Consider the following 17,425-nt stretch of genomic DNA (forward strand, 5'->3'; position numbering starts at 1 on the left):
AGCTCACAAAGAGCACCGTTCCCCCAAATGCGAGGGCCCATAATCACAATGCAAGAGGCTCGCATTCAGTCCTCTCCAAAAGCCTCGGTCCCAGCTAGGTCTGTCACAGTAACCACTCGTTTACTGCACACATACAGGATAAAAAGGTACTCATATTTAGATAATTAAAAGCAGGCATGTATACAACGAATCATGCATGGAGATTGATCAATAGGTGTACACAAAAGAGTGTGGCAACGTCACATACATAGGCTCCACCCTACATGTTTTGTCACAACTGACGTCATCGTGGGGGCATGTACGTGTTAAATATGGGGTGGCGGCAGAGGCATGTACATGCACCCCGAATAGCGCTTTCTTCTGGAAGGATCTATGACAGCTGATTGATGTCCATTTACTTAGATGAGCATTTTTGACTCCATGATAGAGTCCTCCTTTTCTGGTAAGAGTGCATCTTACACTGGGTGTTGGAGCACGTTATTGATTGGTAGATTACACACCATTTCTTTTTTTTGCACCAAAATATGAACATTATTCACTTTCAATTCTTCTTTGGGTTTCACTTGCACATTATATTATTGTTTGTTTACTACTCATGGACTTTTAGCGCTGCAACATTTTGTTTTATATTTTTATTTACAATTCCTTATCTTTATCCAACTGATGTATGACAGACAATGTAGGACTTGAGGGCTGCATGTGACCCTGTTGTACTTATTGTGAGGCTCTCAAACATGGGCCGCTGTAGTTGGAGTTTTCCTTACCTAGATGATTACTCGAACTGGCATTTGTTGGTTAAATGGTTTTAATTTAGTTTTTTTTTTCACATTTTCTTTTCACCCTTGTAGTCAGTTTTCTCTCTCTCACCATCATGCCCATTGTATACATATGACTTCTGAATACAAGATGTATGAGAACAGATATGACTTATATTAAATATTGCTTTCCAGCAGATGGACGGTGTTCCTGGAATATAAATACATCGGAGGGACATCTTATTATATCTCCAGATTGTAAGGCAGAAGATACTGACATTCCACAATATTCTCCGAAAGGGAACACTTACTGGTTGGCAAGATCCACAGATCCTTCTAATCCTGAGGAACCTTCTGATAAATTCCATACTATGACTTCAGATGTCCATCCAAGTTCTCGCAGATCAACAGATCTATCCGATCCCCAGATATCTTCTTTAAGCCATAAGAGGGTTCACACAGGAGAACGTTCATTCGCATGTTCAGAGTGCGGGAAATCTTTCACTGAAAACAAAAACCTTCGTATGCACCAGAGAATTCACATGGGTGAACGTCCTTTCTCTTGTTCGGAGTGCGGTAAAGATTTCCTTAAAAAAGAAAACCTTCTTAGACACAAGAGAATTCACACTGGTGAGCGTCCCTATCCATGTTCAGCGTGCGGGAAATGTTTCTCTCAGAAACAACAACTTATTGTACACCAGAGAATTCACACAGGCGAGCGTCCGTTTTCATGTACAGAGTGCGGGAAAAGTTTCATTCGGAAAGCAGTCCTGGTTTCCCATCAAAGAATTCACACCGGTGAGCGTCCCTTCTCTTGCTCAGAGTGCGGGAAAGGTTTTCTTAAAAAAGCAACCCTTATTATACACCACAGAACTCACACAGGTGAGCGTCCTTTCTCTTGTTCAGAGTGCGGGAAATGTTTCTTTAAAAAAGAAGCCCTTAATGTACATCATAGAATTCACACAGGTAAGCGTCCTTTCTCTTGCACAGAGTGCGGGAAAGATTTCCCTAAAAAAGCAACCCTTATTATACACCAGAGAACTCACACAGGTGAGCGTCCTTATTTATGTTTAGAGTGCGGGAAATGTTTCATTGAAAACAAAAACCTTCTTAGACATCAGGTAATTCACACGGGCGAGCGTCCTTATTCATGTTCAGAGTGTGGGAAAAGTTTTACTCGTAAAGGAGAGCTTGTTGAACACCTGAAAATTCACACGGGTGAGCGTCCTTTCCCTTGCTCAGTGTGCGGGAAACGTTTCCTTAAAAAAGGAAATCTTACTGAACATCAGAGAATTCACAGCAGTGAGCGTCCTTTCCCTTGTTCGGAGTGCGGGAAAGGTTTCTTTAAAAAAGAAAGACTAATTGCACACCAGCGATCTCACACGGGTGAGCGTCCTTATACATGTTCAGAGTGCGGGAAATCTTTCACTCAGGAAGGATCACTTGTTGAACATCAGAAAATTCACACAGGTGTGCGTCCATATCCCTGTTCAGAGTGCGGGCAATCCTTCATTCATAAAAGAGTCCTTGTTAAACACCAGAAAATTCACACGGGTGAGCGTCCTTATTCATGTTCAGAGTGCGGGAAATGTTTCGGTGTGAAAGGAAACCTTGTTAAACACCAGAGACTTCACACAGGTCCCGATCTTTCCCTCAGGAAGGAGCAATTGTTGAACATCAGAGAAGTCACACAGGTGAACGCCCTTATGCATGTCCAGAGTGCGGGAAATCTTTCTCTTATTAAGGAGTCCTTATAAAACACCAGAGAATTCACACTGGTGAGCGTCCCTATTCATGTTCAGAGTGCGGGAAATGTTTCAATGTGAAAGGGCACCTTGTGCAACACCGGAGAATTCACACGGATGAGCGTCCTTATTTATGTTAAGGAAATGTTTCAATCATAAAGGAAACCTTGTGAAACACCAGAGAAGACACACCGCAGAGCGGCCTCATAGCATTCAGAGTGCGGGAAATGGTTTACAGATAAAAAAAAAAAATCTGAGACATCAGAGAGAACCCACCTGCTGATTCTTATGACAAATGGACGATGACTTTTCCAGGTGGAACTGTTGAGTCCATAGAACGTCTGGAGGACAAGAAATTGTTCTTCAAAGGGGCACATCCCGGGAAAAGTGAGATTTAATTTCTAGGTGGAGTTTGATGGAGCGAGTCTTCCCTTGTCTTCTTCTATTTCTTGGAGACTCTGATGATGGGACATCCCAAGAGGACAAACGTTCCCCTACGAGCCTCAGATTCTCCTAGGGAGGGGGTCAGATAGTCCCAAGTGGTGTACAAAGCACATCACAGTACATTGGGGGTATAGTAAGAATGTTTTAGTTTTTAGGGGTGCGGTGTGATCGGTATAAACCCATAAGGAATAAATGATAGGAACACGGATCTCATATGAAATAGTACTGAGCTAGTCCGATATTTACACCGACAGCACCATGAAAATTGCCCATTGGTGGTCAGTTGGAGAAAAGCTCACATACACTATATCAGGCCTGCCTTCACTTCCTGTCTTCCATAGAAGACTTCCTGTCTTGGTATAAGTGAGATCACCACCTTGTGGAGCTCAGAGGAACTGCGGCCCCGAGAAACATCTCAGACTGAGAACACGGCTTTGTGGTCTCATCTCCACTCCCACCAAGGAGGGATAGAAATACAGTGGCAAGAAGAGAAGAAAAGAAAAGATTGATCGCACACTTGAATCCAAAAGATGCTGTAGAGGATTCTTTATTGTCATGAGCCAGACAAAATTGCAATGATGATCAGCTGACGCGTTTCACATGAAAAGAACCGTGCTGGTGAACAATCACGGTTCTTTTCGTGTGAAACGCGTCAACTGATTATCATTACAATTTTTTTTTTTGGCTCATGACAATAAAGAATCCTCTACAGCTTCTTTTGGATTCAAGTGAGCGATCGATCTTTTCTTCTCTTCTTGATATTGCCTACGGCAATGAGCCTGGATTAGCACCTTGGATCGGATGTGTCCATTTTTTTTTTGCCTGAAGCGGTGTGTGCACCCTTGTTCTGTTTCCTATAAATACAGTGGAACCTCGGATGATGACCATCATCCGTTCCAGGAGAATGCTTGTAATCCAAAGCACTCGCATATCAAAGCGAGATTCCACAGAGAAGTCAATGGAAGCGAAGATAATTTGTTCCTTCTATTGCATGCAATACCGCATGTGGCCAGAGGTGGGGGAGGGGGCACCAGAGAGACTCAGAAATACTCAGAGACTGCCCGGCTGCACTCGGAAACACTCGGGAACTGAGCATTTCCGAGTGTTTAAAGAGTATTTCCGAACGGCTCCGAGTGTCACCGACGCCCCCGCACCTCTGGCCAAATGCGGTACTGCAGTGGTCATCAACCCTGTCCTCAGGGCCCACTAACAGGCCAGGTTTTATGTATTACCTTGGGGGAGATGCAGACTAGAATACTGCAATCACTGAGCAGCAATTGATATCACCTGTGATGCATTTCAGGTATCTTGCAAACCTGGCCTGTTAGTGAGCCCTGAGGACAGGAGTTGATGACCAGTGCTGTATTGCACACCGCAGAGGCTTGAATCCTGCTAGTTTTGTGAGACAACACTCACAAATCGAGTCAGGATATAAAAAAATAAAAATAAATTGCTCCTATTGCAAAGCGCTCGTTAACTGCATTACTTGCAATCTGAGGTTCTACTGTATACACTATATTTCCAAAAGTATTGGGACACCTGCCTTTCAGCCCCATACACACGATCAGATTTTCTGCAAATTTTTTTTTCCTTCAGATTTACCAAAACCATATAATATGAGGTCAAACCTTAGGAGTTTCAATTTGTATTGCAATCAGGCAGGCCCACGCACCACGTGGTTTTGGTAAATCTGAAGCAAAAAAATCAGCAGAAAATCTGATAGTGTGTATGGGGCTTTACACGCACATGAACTTTAATGGCATCCCAGTCTTCCCCCATAGAGTTCATATAACAGCTTCAACTCTTCTGGGAAGCCTTGTGGGAATGTTTGACCAGATGCGCATTTGTGAGGTCAGGCACTGATGTTGGACCAGAAGTCCTGGCTTGCAGTCTCTCGCTCTAATTCATCCCAAAGGTGTCATATCGGGTTGAGGTCAGGACTCTGTACAGGCCAGTCAAGTTCCTCCACCCCAAGCTCACTCATCCATGTCTTTATGGACCTTGCTTTGTGCACTGGTGGGCAGTCATGTTGGAACAGGAAGGGGCCATCCCCAAACTGTTCCCACAAAGTTGGGAGCATGAAATTGTGCAAAAGGTCTTGGTGTGCTGACGCCTTAAGAGTTCTCTTCACTGGAACTAAGGGGCCAAGCCCAGGGTCCATAAAGACATGGATGTGCGAGTTTGGGATGGACAAACTTAACTGGCCTGACCTCAACCCGATAGAACACCTTTGGGATGAATTACAGCGGAGACTGCAAGCTAGGTCTTCTCGTCCAGGTCCAGTCAAGTTCTCCTACTCCAAACTCGCTCATCCGTCTCTTTATGGACCTTGCTTTGTGCACCGGGGCGCAGTCATGTTGGATCAGAAAGGAGTCATCCCCAGACTCTTCCCACAAAGTTGAGAGAGTGAAATTCTGCAAAATGTCTTGGTGTGCCGACGCCTTAAGAGTTCCCTTCACTGGAACTAAGGGGCCAGGTCCAAGGTCCATAAAGACATGGATGAACGAGTTTGCGGTGTACGAACTTGACTGGCCTTCACAGAGTCCTGACCTCAACTTGATAGAACAGCTTTGGGATGAATTAAAGTTGAGGCCTTCTGAACCAAACATCAGTTCCTGACCTCACAAATGCTCTTCTGGAAGAATGGTCAAACATTCCCATAGACACTCCTAAACCTTGTGGACGGCCTTCCCAGAAGAGTTGAAGCTGTTATAGCTGCAAAGGGCGGGCCAACTCGATATTGAACCCTACGGACTAAGACTGGGAGGCCATTAAAGTTCATGTGCGTGTAAAGGTTGGGGGTGTTCCAGAGGATGGGAGAAGTCCTAGAGAAGAACACGGGAGGAGATGACAAGGGAGTTAGAGAAGGAGGTATTGGGAGGAGCAAAGTGGATGTTTAGGGTGATATTTGTGAGTTGTAAATGACTTTGTAAATTAATTAATATTAAAGTGGAACTAAACTCATCCATTTAAGGGTTGCAAAAACAGTTACATTCCAAGGAATGTAACTGTCACATTGGTTGTCCTCTCAACCGTATGTCAAACCATCAAATGTCTGGTGTCATAACTGATCACATAGGCAGCACCATGGTGGTAGTTGAAGATCAAAGGCCAAGATGGCGGCTTCCTTGGCTGAAAACGATAGGAAGGTTTAGTTCCGCTTTAATTATGTTTAAAAAATGTGTGAATTGTTGGTATAAGTTGGGTGAATCTTGGGTGAAAACATTGATAAATAGACCCCTAAAGCTTCATTTTTATTGTATGTTATTCATTTCTCATGAGTTTTTTAAATAAAGAAGAAAGCTCCGCACTTTACAATATTTTGTTCTCAGTCCAATTTTTTTTATTTTTTATAAATGAGATGATCGGAATGTGATGAGTTCATAGAGATTCACCCATTGGTGTTCTATGAATGAGATGGAGAGTCCGGAAGTTCCAGTTCTGCACAGGTGTCAGGGGAAGTATACATGGAGCCGCTACAAATGCCATATACAGTGCCTTGAAAAAGTATTCATACCCCTTGACACTTTCCACATTTTGTCATCTTACAACCAAAAACGTAAATTGTATTTTATTGGGATTTTATGTGATGGACCAACACAAAGTGGTAAATAATTGTGGAATTGGAAGGACTTCCTGTATAATATTCCCATTGCTGCCATCTTGGCTATCCTGCTCATGATCACCTTCATAGGCTCCTTCATTTTATAGTCATTATCGGTGGTAATAAACCGTAAAAAGAAGAAAAAAGCAGACTTTGACTACCAACCCCTCTACAAGAAAATAATAGGAAACCAATAAAATATATGACACGTCCGAATAAAAACGTGAAAGAAAACATATTTATCCCTTTCATGACTAAGCCTATTTTTGGAATTTGGTGTTTACAAGTTAAAATACATATTTTTTGCTAGAAAATTACTTGGAACCCCCAAACATTATATAGATTTTTTTAGCAGAGGCTCTAGAGAATAAAACGGCGATTGTTGCAATATTTTATGTCACACGGTATTTGCGCAGTGGTGTTTTAAACGCAACTTTTTGGGAAAAGGGACACTTTCATGAATAAAAAAAAAACAAAACAGTAAAATTAGCCCAATTTTTTTGCGAAATGTGAAAGATAATGTTACGCCGAGTAAATAGATACCAAACATGTCACACTTTATAATTGCGCGCACTTGTAGATTGACGACAAAGTACGGTACCTAAAAATCTCAATAGGCGACGCTTGAAAAATTTTTTACGGTTACCAGGTTAGCGTTACAGAGGAGGTCTACTGCTAGAATTATTGCTCTCGCTCTGACGATCGCGGCGATACCTCACATGTGTGACTTGAACACCGTTTACGTACGCGGGCGCGACTTCCGTATGCGTTTTCTTTGCTTCGCGAGCTCGCGGGGACGGCGGGCGCTTTGAAAAATTTTTTTTTATTTTTTTATTTCTTTTATTTATTTTTAAATGACTAAATTGTTTAAAAAAAAAAAAAAAAATTTGATCACTTTTATTGCTGTCACAAGGAATGTAAACATCCCTTGTGACAGTAATAGGTGGTGACAGGTACTCTTTATGGAGGGATCGGGGGTCTAAAAGACCCCCCACCCCTCCTTTACACTTCAATGTATTCAGATCGCCGAAAACGGCGATTCTGAATACCGGATATTTTTTTAAAACCGGCGCCATTGGCAGCCGAGTAAACGGGAAGTGACGTCATGACGTCGCTTCCGTGTTTACGATGAGGAGACTGGAACGAAGCCGATTACGGCTTCGTTCCAGTTCCTCCCCAGCAGCCAGAGCCGACGGATCTTTAATCGGTGCTCCCGATCGAGCGGGAGCACCGGTAACAGCGGCGAGAGGCGGCGGGAGGGGGGGACGTCCCCTCCCGCTCCTCCGGCATAACAGCCGAGCGGCTTTTAGCCGCATCGGTTGTTATGCCTGGATAGCCAATCGCCTGCTGTAAAAAACGGTACCGGGATGATGCCTGCAGGTGCGGGCATCATCCCGGTATAACCCCCGGAAGCCGAGTACGCAGATGTGCGTACGCTCGGCGGGAAAGGGTTAAACTTTATCCATGAAAAAAAACATTTAAACCATATACATTATAAAAATGTTGGCCAGGAATAAATTGTATACTCTGTAGATATGTGCGATTCCATTTGTTCAGATTCGTTTTTTCAGGGCGAAAACGTATTTTTCCTGACAGGCTCCATGGCAGTAACACGTGTGGGGTTAAGTCCCGCCTCCACCACCCTATAGGACACTACTCCCATAAATCTTTGCTTCCTGCCCATGGCCGTGTTCTTTTTTTCATCCTCCTCCGTAGGACCCATTATGGTCTTTCTACCCGAAGATTGCTCCCACACGCTTCCATTATTGGTTCGGCCGAATCGCGACTGTGGACTGGATTGTCGCATGGCTCCGCTAAGCCCTAGCTACTAGCGGGGTATGGAGTGGGCACTGGATATAAGCCAGGAACCTAGCCATTGGCAGGCAGGCTACGCATTTGGTCTTACAGCCCAGCTAAATAGCAGGTGACCTATTTTGCCCTGAGAAGTCCGGTGTGTTCCTTACCTTCGGCCTGGAGACGATCGCGTGGGAGCGGTGAGATTGTTCCTCTTTTTCATGGCAGCAGTTTGTGTTTGTTTCCTGCTTTTGTTGCTTTCTTTTCCCTTCTTGTCTCCTGTTTTTAAGTTTGTAGTTACAGGCATGGCGGCGGGTTTCTCCTGCGTTCCAGCCGCCGCTTACTTCCTGTTTTCGTTAGTACGATCGTTCTGCACATGCGCGAGTGCAGCGCAAGAGCGAGGCTTGGTTCACGCATGCGCGATAGCGGCAAAATGACGCTAATCGCGCATGCGCAGTGGCGCCGCACTCGACGCTGTGATGAGGTCAATAGGGCGCCTTATTTAAACAGGGGAAATAGCCTGCAGGCACTGGAAATGCTTGCAAGCTATTACGCGACTTCCCCTTGTCCAGGTACTTTTCTGTGGAGGTAGGTGGCCTTCTGGGACAGGGGGGGTGTGTGTGTGTCTGCTGCTCTCGTCCTTGTATGTCTTTGCAGCAACAATGGAAGCCTCTAGAGCAGGGGTGCTCAACCTGTGGCTCTCCAGCTGTTGCGGAACTACAAGTCCCATGAGGCATAGCAAGACTCCGACAGCCACGAGCATGACACCCAGAGGCATAGGCATGATGGGACTTGTAGTTTTGCAACAGCTGGAGAGCCACAGGTTGAGCACCCCTGCTCTAGAGACTCTACTCCCCCCGTATGTGGCCAGCCCTCTCATAATAGGTACTGTCTGGTGGGGGGATCCTGTCTTAGTCAATCTGTTATCTTTCCTTATCTGTATGTTCCTTCTATCTCTGTCTTACACCAGACCATCTAGGTCAGAACAGTGACGCAGCTCTCACAGAGGAAGCGATTCTTCAAAGTCTTACCACCGGCATTCCTCTTCTAAATCTAAACATCATGGCTCACCCTCAAGATCTGGGCGCCGTAACGAGGATCGATCTCGCTCCTCCAAGGCTCATTCCAGCCGTTCAGTTATCAGTACCTGCTGGGGGTGTTGGTTGCAAGTTCCTACTGGGAAATCCCTGTGTGACCTCTGCTTTTCCAAAGCCTCTAGTGAGAGAAGGGGTACGGACCAGCAGCTAAGATCCCTTGTGGAAAAAGTGGTTAAAGAATCCCTCAAGGGGGTCGGGCCAGCCAGATCCCTGTGCTTCAGTCAGAATCACCTCAGTGACCAGCGAGGGAGTCGCAAGTTCAAGAGAACTGGGAGTCTTCTCTACCAAGTCACCCTTCGACTGCTGCGTCAGACAGTGAATCTGAGGAAGATAGTCCCTGTGTGGGGTTTGACTTAGCCTTCACCAAGGGTGAGAGTAAGGCAATCAGAGAGGCTTTGAACTGGGAAGATGAGGTGGCGAATCCTTCCAAACAAAGGAAGTATTTCAAGCAACTTAAAAAGGAGCGTCTCAACTTTCCATTCCTGTCTGAGCTTGGTGAGGTCATTACGGATGAGTGGAGTAAGGTTGAGAAGAAGAATAGTATGCTTTCAAAAGTCTTAAAGTTATATCCCTTTAAGGAAGATGAGGTCAAGTATCTGGAATTGGCTCCGCTAGTAGATGCAGTCGCAAAAAGTTCTCCTATCCAGGAGTTATGGCTTGCATCTGCATTTCTGGGGGAGGCCTTGATTGACATCATCCACTTGGTGTCTCGGGTTATGCTTTCAGCTGTCACCGCCAAACGGGCTCTTTGGCTCCGTCCCTGGCTGGCTGATCCAGCTTCCAAACGGGTGTGGTGACGAATTCCTTTTGAGGGTTCTTCCCTTTTTGGTAATAAATTAGTTAATGCCATAACCCGAGCCACTAACGGGAATTCTGGGTTTCTCCCTCAGGATAGACGCTTAAAAAGCCAAAGAAGATTTTTTCCTAAGAAACAATATCAGGAGCAGGCCAGGAAGGCCCGTAGTTATAGACCTGGTCTTGAATATTCCAGGTCATGGAAGTAAAGGCAGTCTTCCTTTAAGAAATCCGCAAAAAACTGTTCGACAGGAGAGAGGGAACCGACAAAATCTTTTTGAGATTGGACCCGCTCAGATAGGCCAGGTGGGGGCTCGTCTTCTACGTTTTCGGCATGTCTGGGTGGCCTCAATCCAGGACTTCTGGACCGTCAGAACGGTCTCTTCAGGCCATTCTTGGACTTTCAGCAGGCCCCCAAGACTCAGGCGCGTTCCCACCTCCCTTCTGGCCTCAGAGGAAAAAAGGCAGATTCTGTTAGCTTACGTGAAATCTTTATTGGCTCAAGGCGGTGCCGTTCCCGTGCCAGACGATCAACGAGGGTTGGGAATTTATTCTCCTCTTTTTATGGTCCAAAAGAAAAACGGAACTTGGAGGCCAGTCATAGACCTTACACATCTGAATTGTTTTATCAAAAAAGAGAGGTTCAAGATGGAAAACGTTGTCAACAATACAACAATCTGTCCAGTCACACGATTGGATGATTTCAATAGACCTAAAGGATGCTTATTTTCATGTCCCTGTGGCAGAAGATTTTCAGCAGTTTCTTCGATTTTCCGTGGGCAAACTACATCTACAGTTCGTATGTCTCCCGTTCAGGCTTTCAACATCTCCCGGAGTTTTCTTAAAGGTGTTGTTAGCGGTGGTGGCTCTATTGAGAACCAAAGGAATTCGTCTCCACCATTATTTGGATGATCTTCTACTGCTAGCCCAGGACAGAGACCGTCTGTTATTACACAAGGGTCAGGTTATCTCCACTCTTCAAGAATTCGGTTGGATCCTGAATCTAGAGAAGAGTCAGCTAATTCCTTCTCAGTCTCTTGTATTTCTGGGAGCCCTCTTCAATACAGTAAAGGGTACCATCTCATTACCCGAAGAGAAGGTGTCGGTAATTCGGGACAGAATTCGTCTGGCTCTTTCATCTCCAGGCTCTCCAGTGTCTGAGGATTATCGGCACTGTGGTGGCCACGATTCCAATGGTGACGTGGGCTCAATGGAAGATGAGACCTTTCCAAAAAGGGTTTCTTCACCAATGGCTAGGCGACAAAACTCAGCTTATCCGGATCACATCCTCAATGAGAAGCTCTCTTCCCTGGTGGCTTCAGAGGGAAAATCTGTTCAATTGTCATTCCATTCTCCCCATCTCATGGATAACAATAATTTCAGATGCCAGCAACAAAGGCTGGGGCACCCACTGTTTGACGGAAGTAGCACAGGGCACCTGGGACTTTCCATCCAGGAGGATGGTGTCGAACGTTCTAGAATTAAGGGCAGCTTTCCAGGCGCTGCTAGCATTTCGTCATCTGATCTCAGGAACCTCGGTTCTACTCAGACTAGACAACACGACGGCAGTGGCATATATAAGGAGACAAGGAGGTACTCGGAGTCTGTCTCTACTTTAGGAGGTAGAGCCAATTATGTCTTGGGCTCAGAAGAACCTGGTCAACATTACAGCAACTTATGTTCCAGGGACGCAGAACATTCAGGCAGACTTCCTGTCTCGAGTCCTTCTAGACAACAACGAATGGTCCCTTCACGAGGAAGTTTTCAGTTGGATTCCTATGTTGGGGTTCTCCCCAGAGGTCGACCTGTTTGCCTCCCTTTGCAACAAGAAGCTGGCAAGGTATTATTCCAGGTTTCGGGATCCTCAGGCTTACGGGGTGGATGCTCTGACGGAACTATGGTGGTTTAACAGAGCTTACGCTTTTCCTCCAACTCCTATTATTCTACAGGTCCTGCAGAGACTCAGATCAGAATCAGTAGAAGTGATAGCTGTAGTACATTACTGGCCCAACAGGCCATGGTTTCCAATACTAATTCTCCTCGGTGTCAGAGACCCGATTCCCTTGCCTCTCAGGCCCGATCTTCTATCCCAGGGCTCGAAGCTACATCCCTGTCCGGCCCATCTATGTCTGAGGGTCTGGTTTTTGAGAGGGGAAGGTTAGAGGGTCTGGGTTGCCCCAAGGAGGTCATTCCTACTCTCATGAGTGCAAGGAGGAAAAGTACCAACCGGGTGTATAAGAGGATTTGGTCTAGATTTACAAGACACCTGTCCTCCAGGTCTAGCTCTGACAGTAATCTGACGGTTCAGGATGTTTTGAGTTTCTTACAGTCCGGACTAGACATCTCCTTATCTGTCAGCGCTCTTCGTGTGCAAGTCTCCGCAATTTCGGCTTTTTCTGGAGTTCATCGATTCTTTAAGGGAGCAATTAGACTTAGACCACAGAGGAAATCTAGATTCCCCAAGTGGGATTTACCACTGGTTCTTGACTTCTTCTCACAACTGGACAAACCACTTTCAATCAAAGAATTGTCCCTAATGACATCTTTTTTATTAGCCATATCTTCGGCAAAGAGAGTCTCTGAGATACAGTCTCTAGGATCTAAAGAGCCTTTCCTCACGTTCTTCCCTGACAAAGTGGTCCTAGTGCCAATGCTAGGGTTGAATCCCAAGGTTACTTCAGTCTTCCACGAAAATCAGGATATTACTCTTCCTACCTTTTAATTCTGCTGGGAGTCAAGATCTTCATCCTCTTGACATGGGAGTTATTTTGAAGCGATACTTGGAGACGACAGCTTCTTTCTGGCAATCGGATTACCTTTTTGTTCTTTTCCACGGTAAAAGCAAAGGCCTTAGGGCTTCTGTCAGATCCATCTCCACGTGGGTGGTTCAGGCGACCCAGTGGGCTTATAAAGAGAAGGGCTTTGCTCCTCTTGAGGCGGTTACAGCACATTCCATGAGAAGTCTTTCTACTTCTTGGACAGCTTCACGTCATGTGGCTCCTGAGGTTATCTGCAAAGCGGCTTCTTGGTCATCCATTCATACATTTATGGCTCATTATTGTGTTGAACCTGCCAGTTTATCTTCTGTTGATTTTGGTTTAAAGGTGCTGTTCGGTCGACAGTGTTAAATCTTTATTCAGCATTTTTTGCCCACCCGAGTGTATTTGGCGAGTTATTTCCCACACGTTGCTGCCATGGAGTCTGTCAGGAAAATGGAAAATTCCTATCAAAATACTTACCATAATTTTCCTTTCCTGATGGACTCCATGGCAGCAGGAGTTCCCTCCCAAAATGGCTGGAGTAGGCTAGTTACTGAACATGGCCATGGGCAGGGAGCAAAGATTTATGGGAGGTAGTGTCCTATAGGGTAGTGGAGGCGGGACTTAACCCACACATTGCTGCCATGGAGTCCATCAGGAAAGGAAAATTACGGTAAGTATTTTGATAGGAATTTTAAATTTTTCTGACAGACTCCATGGCAGCAACGTGTGGGAAATAACTCGCCAAATACACTCGGGTGGGCAAAACATGCTGTTTAATTTAAATAACTGGGGTTGTTAAGGAGCAGGCGGCTGCCGCATCCTTAACAACCATGACTCATTTGTTGTCAGCGGGTTTCCTCCACTGTCAGCAGAATGTGAGCAAAACACCAGTGGGGGGGTTCCAGGCCCTTCAGGTTTGGTATGGATTTTGAGAAGAACCCCAACACCAAAATGTGTGGGAAAAAAAGTCTTGTGGTCCACCCCAAGACATTGCCGATGCGCAGCCATTATTGGCATTGGATCAGGAAGAGGAGGTAGCAACAACCGCCACTCAGCAGTCTGACAACAGTACCCAGATCCGCCCAAGGAGGAGGTTGGTCCCCGGTGTTGCTGCCTACTCCGAGATCTCTACTTATAGCGGTGGGGAAGGTGACGTTGATGATGACGTGTCTAGTGATGTCACGTGGGTCCCTATAAGAGAGGAAGAGGAGGGGAGTTTAGAGGGAGATATGGACCATCAGATAGGGAGGAGAAGCAGGAATAACTTACATTGCACAGGAGGGACAAACCAGACTGCTAATGTATCAGGAGTGAGGCATCAACCATGTACGGTCACATCTGGCGCTCCCAGGACGCATGGCTCCGCAGTGTGGGCTTTTTTTAACGTGTCCGCTGCTGACAATAGTGTTGCCATCTGCAGCCTTTGCAGTCAACGCATAAGTCGCGGTAAGCCCAACACTCACCTAGGGACGACCGCCTTAAGAAGGCACATGAGCAGCCATCACCGAGCCGAGTGGGAGCAACGGAACACACAAAGCCACACTCCAGGCTCTCACGGTCCAGCCTCGTCTTCTCCTTCTCCTCTCTCCTCACAATTGTCCTCCACTCCTCCTTCCATCATGCCATCCTCACGTATTTCTGGAAAAAGGCAGGCTTCCGTGGGCCAAATGTTCGAGCGAAAAAAAATTATGACGCCGGATAACCCTCTTGCCCAACGGGGTGACCGCTGGCTTGTCAGAACTGTTAGCCCGCCAACTACTGCCATTTAAACTGGTGGACTCGGAGGCCTTTCGAAAATTTGTGGCCATTGGAACACCACAATGGAAAGTTCCAGGATGGAAGTTTTTCTCACAGAAGGGCATCCCAGAGCTATATGGCCGTGTTCAGCGGCAAGTGAATGTATCTCTGGCACACAGTGCTGGTGCCAAGATACATCTGACCACAGACACGTGGTCTAGCAAACACAGACAGGGAAGGTATATAACTTTTACTGCCCACTGGGTGAACCTTCTGATGGTCGTCAAGCATGTAACCCATGGCACCCATGTATATTTGGTTTTACAGCCACGGATTGCATGCAGGCCTGACTCTTCTTCTCCTCCTCCTACTCCATCCTCCCTCTACTCCTCGGCTGACTCCTCCTTTTCCGCTGCTAGCATCACTTCTGCTGCGCCACCCAAGATCCCCAGAACTTATTTGACATGCCAGGTGAGACGTTGCCATGCTGTGCTGCGTCTGTTGTGCCTGGAAGCCAAGAGCCACACTGGCCCTGCACTCCTTTCAGCTTTGCGTTCACAGGCAGATCAGTGACTAACACCGCTCAATTTGACAGTTGGTAAAGTGGTGTGTGACAATGGTGCCAATCTGCTTAGTGCATTGAAACAGGGCAAAATTACACACGTGCCATGCATGGCACGTCTTAAACTTGGTCATGCAGCGATTAGTTGTCAAATACCCTGGGGCAGGCAAGGCAAATCTCGGCCCATTTCAGAAGATCTTACACGGCCATGGCTCGCCTTGCTGACATTCAGTGGCGACACAATCTGCCGGTCAGACGTCTTATTTGCGATTGCCCGACACGATGGAACTCAACCTTCTATATGCTTGATAGGCTGCTCCAGCAGAAACGTGCAGTTAATGACTACCTGTACGAACTCTGCGGCAGAACAGGTTCTGGGGTGCTGGGTTTTTTTTCACTGTGCCAGTGGCTGCTCATGCGCGACGCATGCAGACTTCTGCCGCCATTTGATGAGATCACCAAACTGGTCAGTCACAGCCATGGCGCCATCAGTGGCATCGTACCTTATGCCTTCTTTATGGAGCGTGTATCTATCTGAGACAAGTCAACAAAAGGAGTCTGAAGAGGAGTCAGAGGAGGATGGTGCCGGGGCGGATGAGGAGGAGCAAGAAGAGCATGCTTTAAACATTTCTGAGATCCCTGTTCTTGTCCGTGGATGGGGAGAGGAGAACGAGGAGGACGACATTATCGTGGATGATGAGCAGAAGCTGGGCGATTACACCGCTTCCAGTTTAGTGCAAATGGGGGCCTTCATGCTCCAGTGTTTTAACAGGGACCCCTGTATAAAAAGCATAAATGACATGGACCAGTACTGGGTGGCAACGTACTTAGACCCCCGGTAAAAACACAAAATGGCGGAAATGTTACCATAATCACAGAGGGCTGTCAGAATGGAGCACTTACAGGCCTTGCTTAGAGAAATACTGTATTCTGCTTTTGCGTGAGCTGGCAGAGGAATTCCCACTCCCAGAGAAAGAGTTGCGGGTACCAATCCAACAGCGCCTGCAAGAAGAGGCCGGTTTGAAGATGTGTTGGTCACTTCTGATATGAGATCATTCTTTCAGCCGACCCATCGACAGGTGTCATCCGGATCCAGCATCAGGGAATGCCTAGACCTATAAGTGTCCGACTACATTGAGTTAAAGGCCGATGTGGACGCTCTGAGAAGTGATGAACCCCTGGACTACTGGGTGGGCAGGCTTGACCTCTGGCCAGAGCTTGCACAATTTTCAATGGAACTGTTGGTTTGCCCCTCATCCAGTGTCCTGTCCGAAAGGACGTTCAGCGCAGCAGGGGGATCGTGACCGATAAGCGTACTCGCCTAGCTCAGGAGAGTGTTGACTACCTCACATTTATAAAAATGAATGAGGCATGGATCTCGGAGGAATTCAACACATGTGACCAGTAGACCCTGTATATGCATAACTCTATAAACGATTTATATAATCTAGCACATGGAACTTTTTTTCTACCTTTGGCTCACTTGTACAGAAAAAGCACACCGTACTATATGCCCGTACCCTCCTGTTTGAAGAGCTTGAGCGGTGTCATATTTTTGGGTCCCGCAGCGAGTTGCTGGTGTCAGTGCTCTCTATCTCGGTGCTGGTGTCAGTGCTCTCTATCTCGGTGCTGTTGCAGTGCTCTCTATCATGGTGCTGGTGTCAGTGCTCTCTATCACGGTGCTGGTTTGGTGTCAGTGCTCTCTATCACGGTGCTGGTGTGGTGTCAGTGCTCTCTATCTCGGTGCTGGTGTCAGTGCTCTCTATCTCAGTGCTGGTGTCAGTGCTCTCTATCTCGGTGCTGGTGTGGTGTCAGTGCTCTCTATCTCGATGCTGGTGTCAGTGCTCTCTATCTCGGTGCTGGTGTCAGTGCTCTCTATCACGGTGCTGGTGTGGTGTCAGTACTCTCTATCTCGGTGCTGGTGTCAGTGCTCTCTATCACAGTGCTGGTGTGGTGTCAGTGCTCTCTATCTCGGTGCTGGTGTCAGTGCTCTCTATCTCAGTGCTGGTGTCAGTGCTCTCTATCACGCTGCTGGTGTCAGTGCTCTCTATCACGGTGCTGGTGTGGTGTCAGTGCTCTCTATCCTGGTGCTGGTGTGGTGTCAGTGCTCTCTATCATGGTGCTGGTGTG

The 17,425-nt window shown here is 46.6% G+C and overlaps 1 protein-coding gene across 1 annotated transcript in view; it reads left to right on the forward strand.

Annotated features, from left to right (window-relative positions):
- Positions 1-17,425, forward strand: part of LOC143955512 (uncharacterized) — a 103,767-nt gene that overhangs the window by 26,491 nt on the left and 59,851 nt on the right. Inside the window, 4 exon segments of the mRNA XM_077465546.1 lie at positions 951-2,393; positions 2,396-2,635; positions 2,638-2,778; positions 11,921-12,074. Coding sequence (XP_077321672.1) covers positions 951-2,393; positions 2,396-2,635; positions 2,638-2,778; positions 11,921-12,074 — 1,978 coding nt within the window.

Source organism: Lithobates pipiens, unplaced genomic scaffold (assembly GCF_037356315.1).
Source record: "Lithobates pipiens isolate NorthernLeopardFrog02 unplaced genomic scaffold, aLitPip1_a1.2 Scaffold_35, whole genome shotgun sequence".
NCBI classification, from domain to species: Eukaryota; Metazoa; Chordata; class Amphibia; order Anura; family Ranidae; genus Lithobates; species Lithobates pipiens.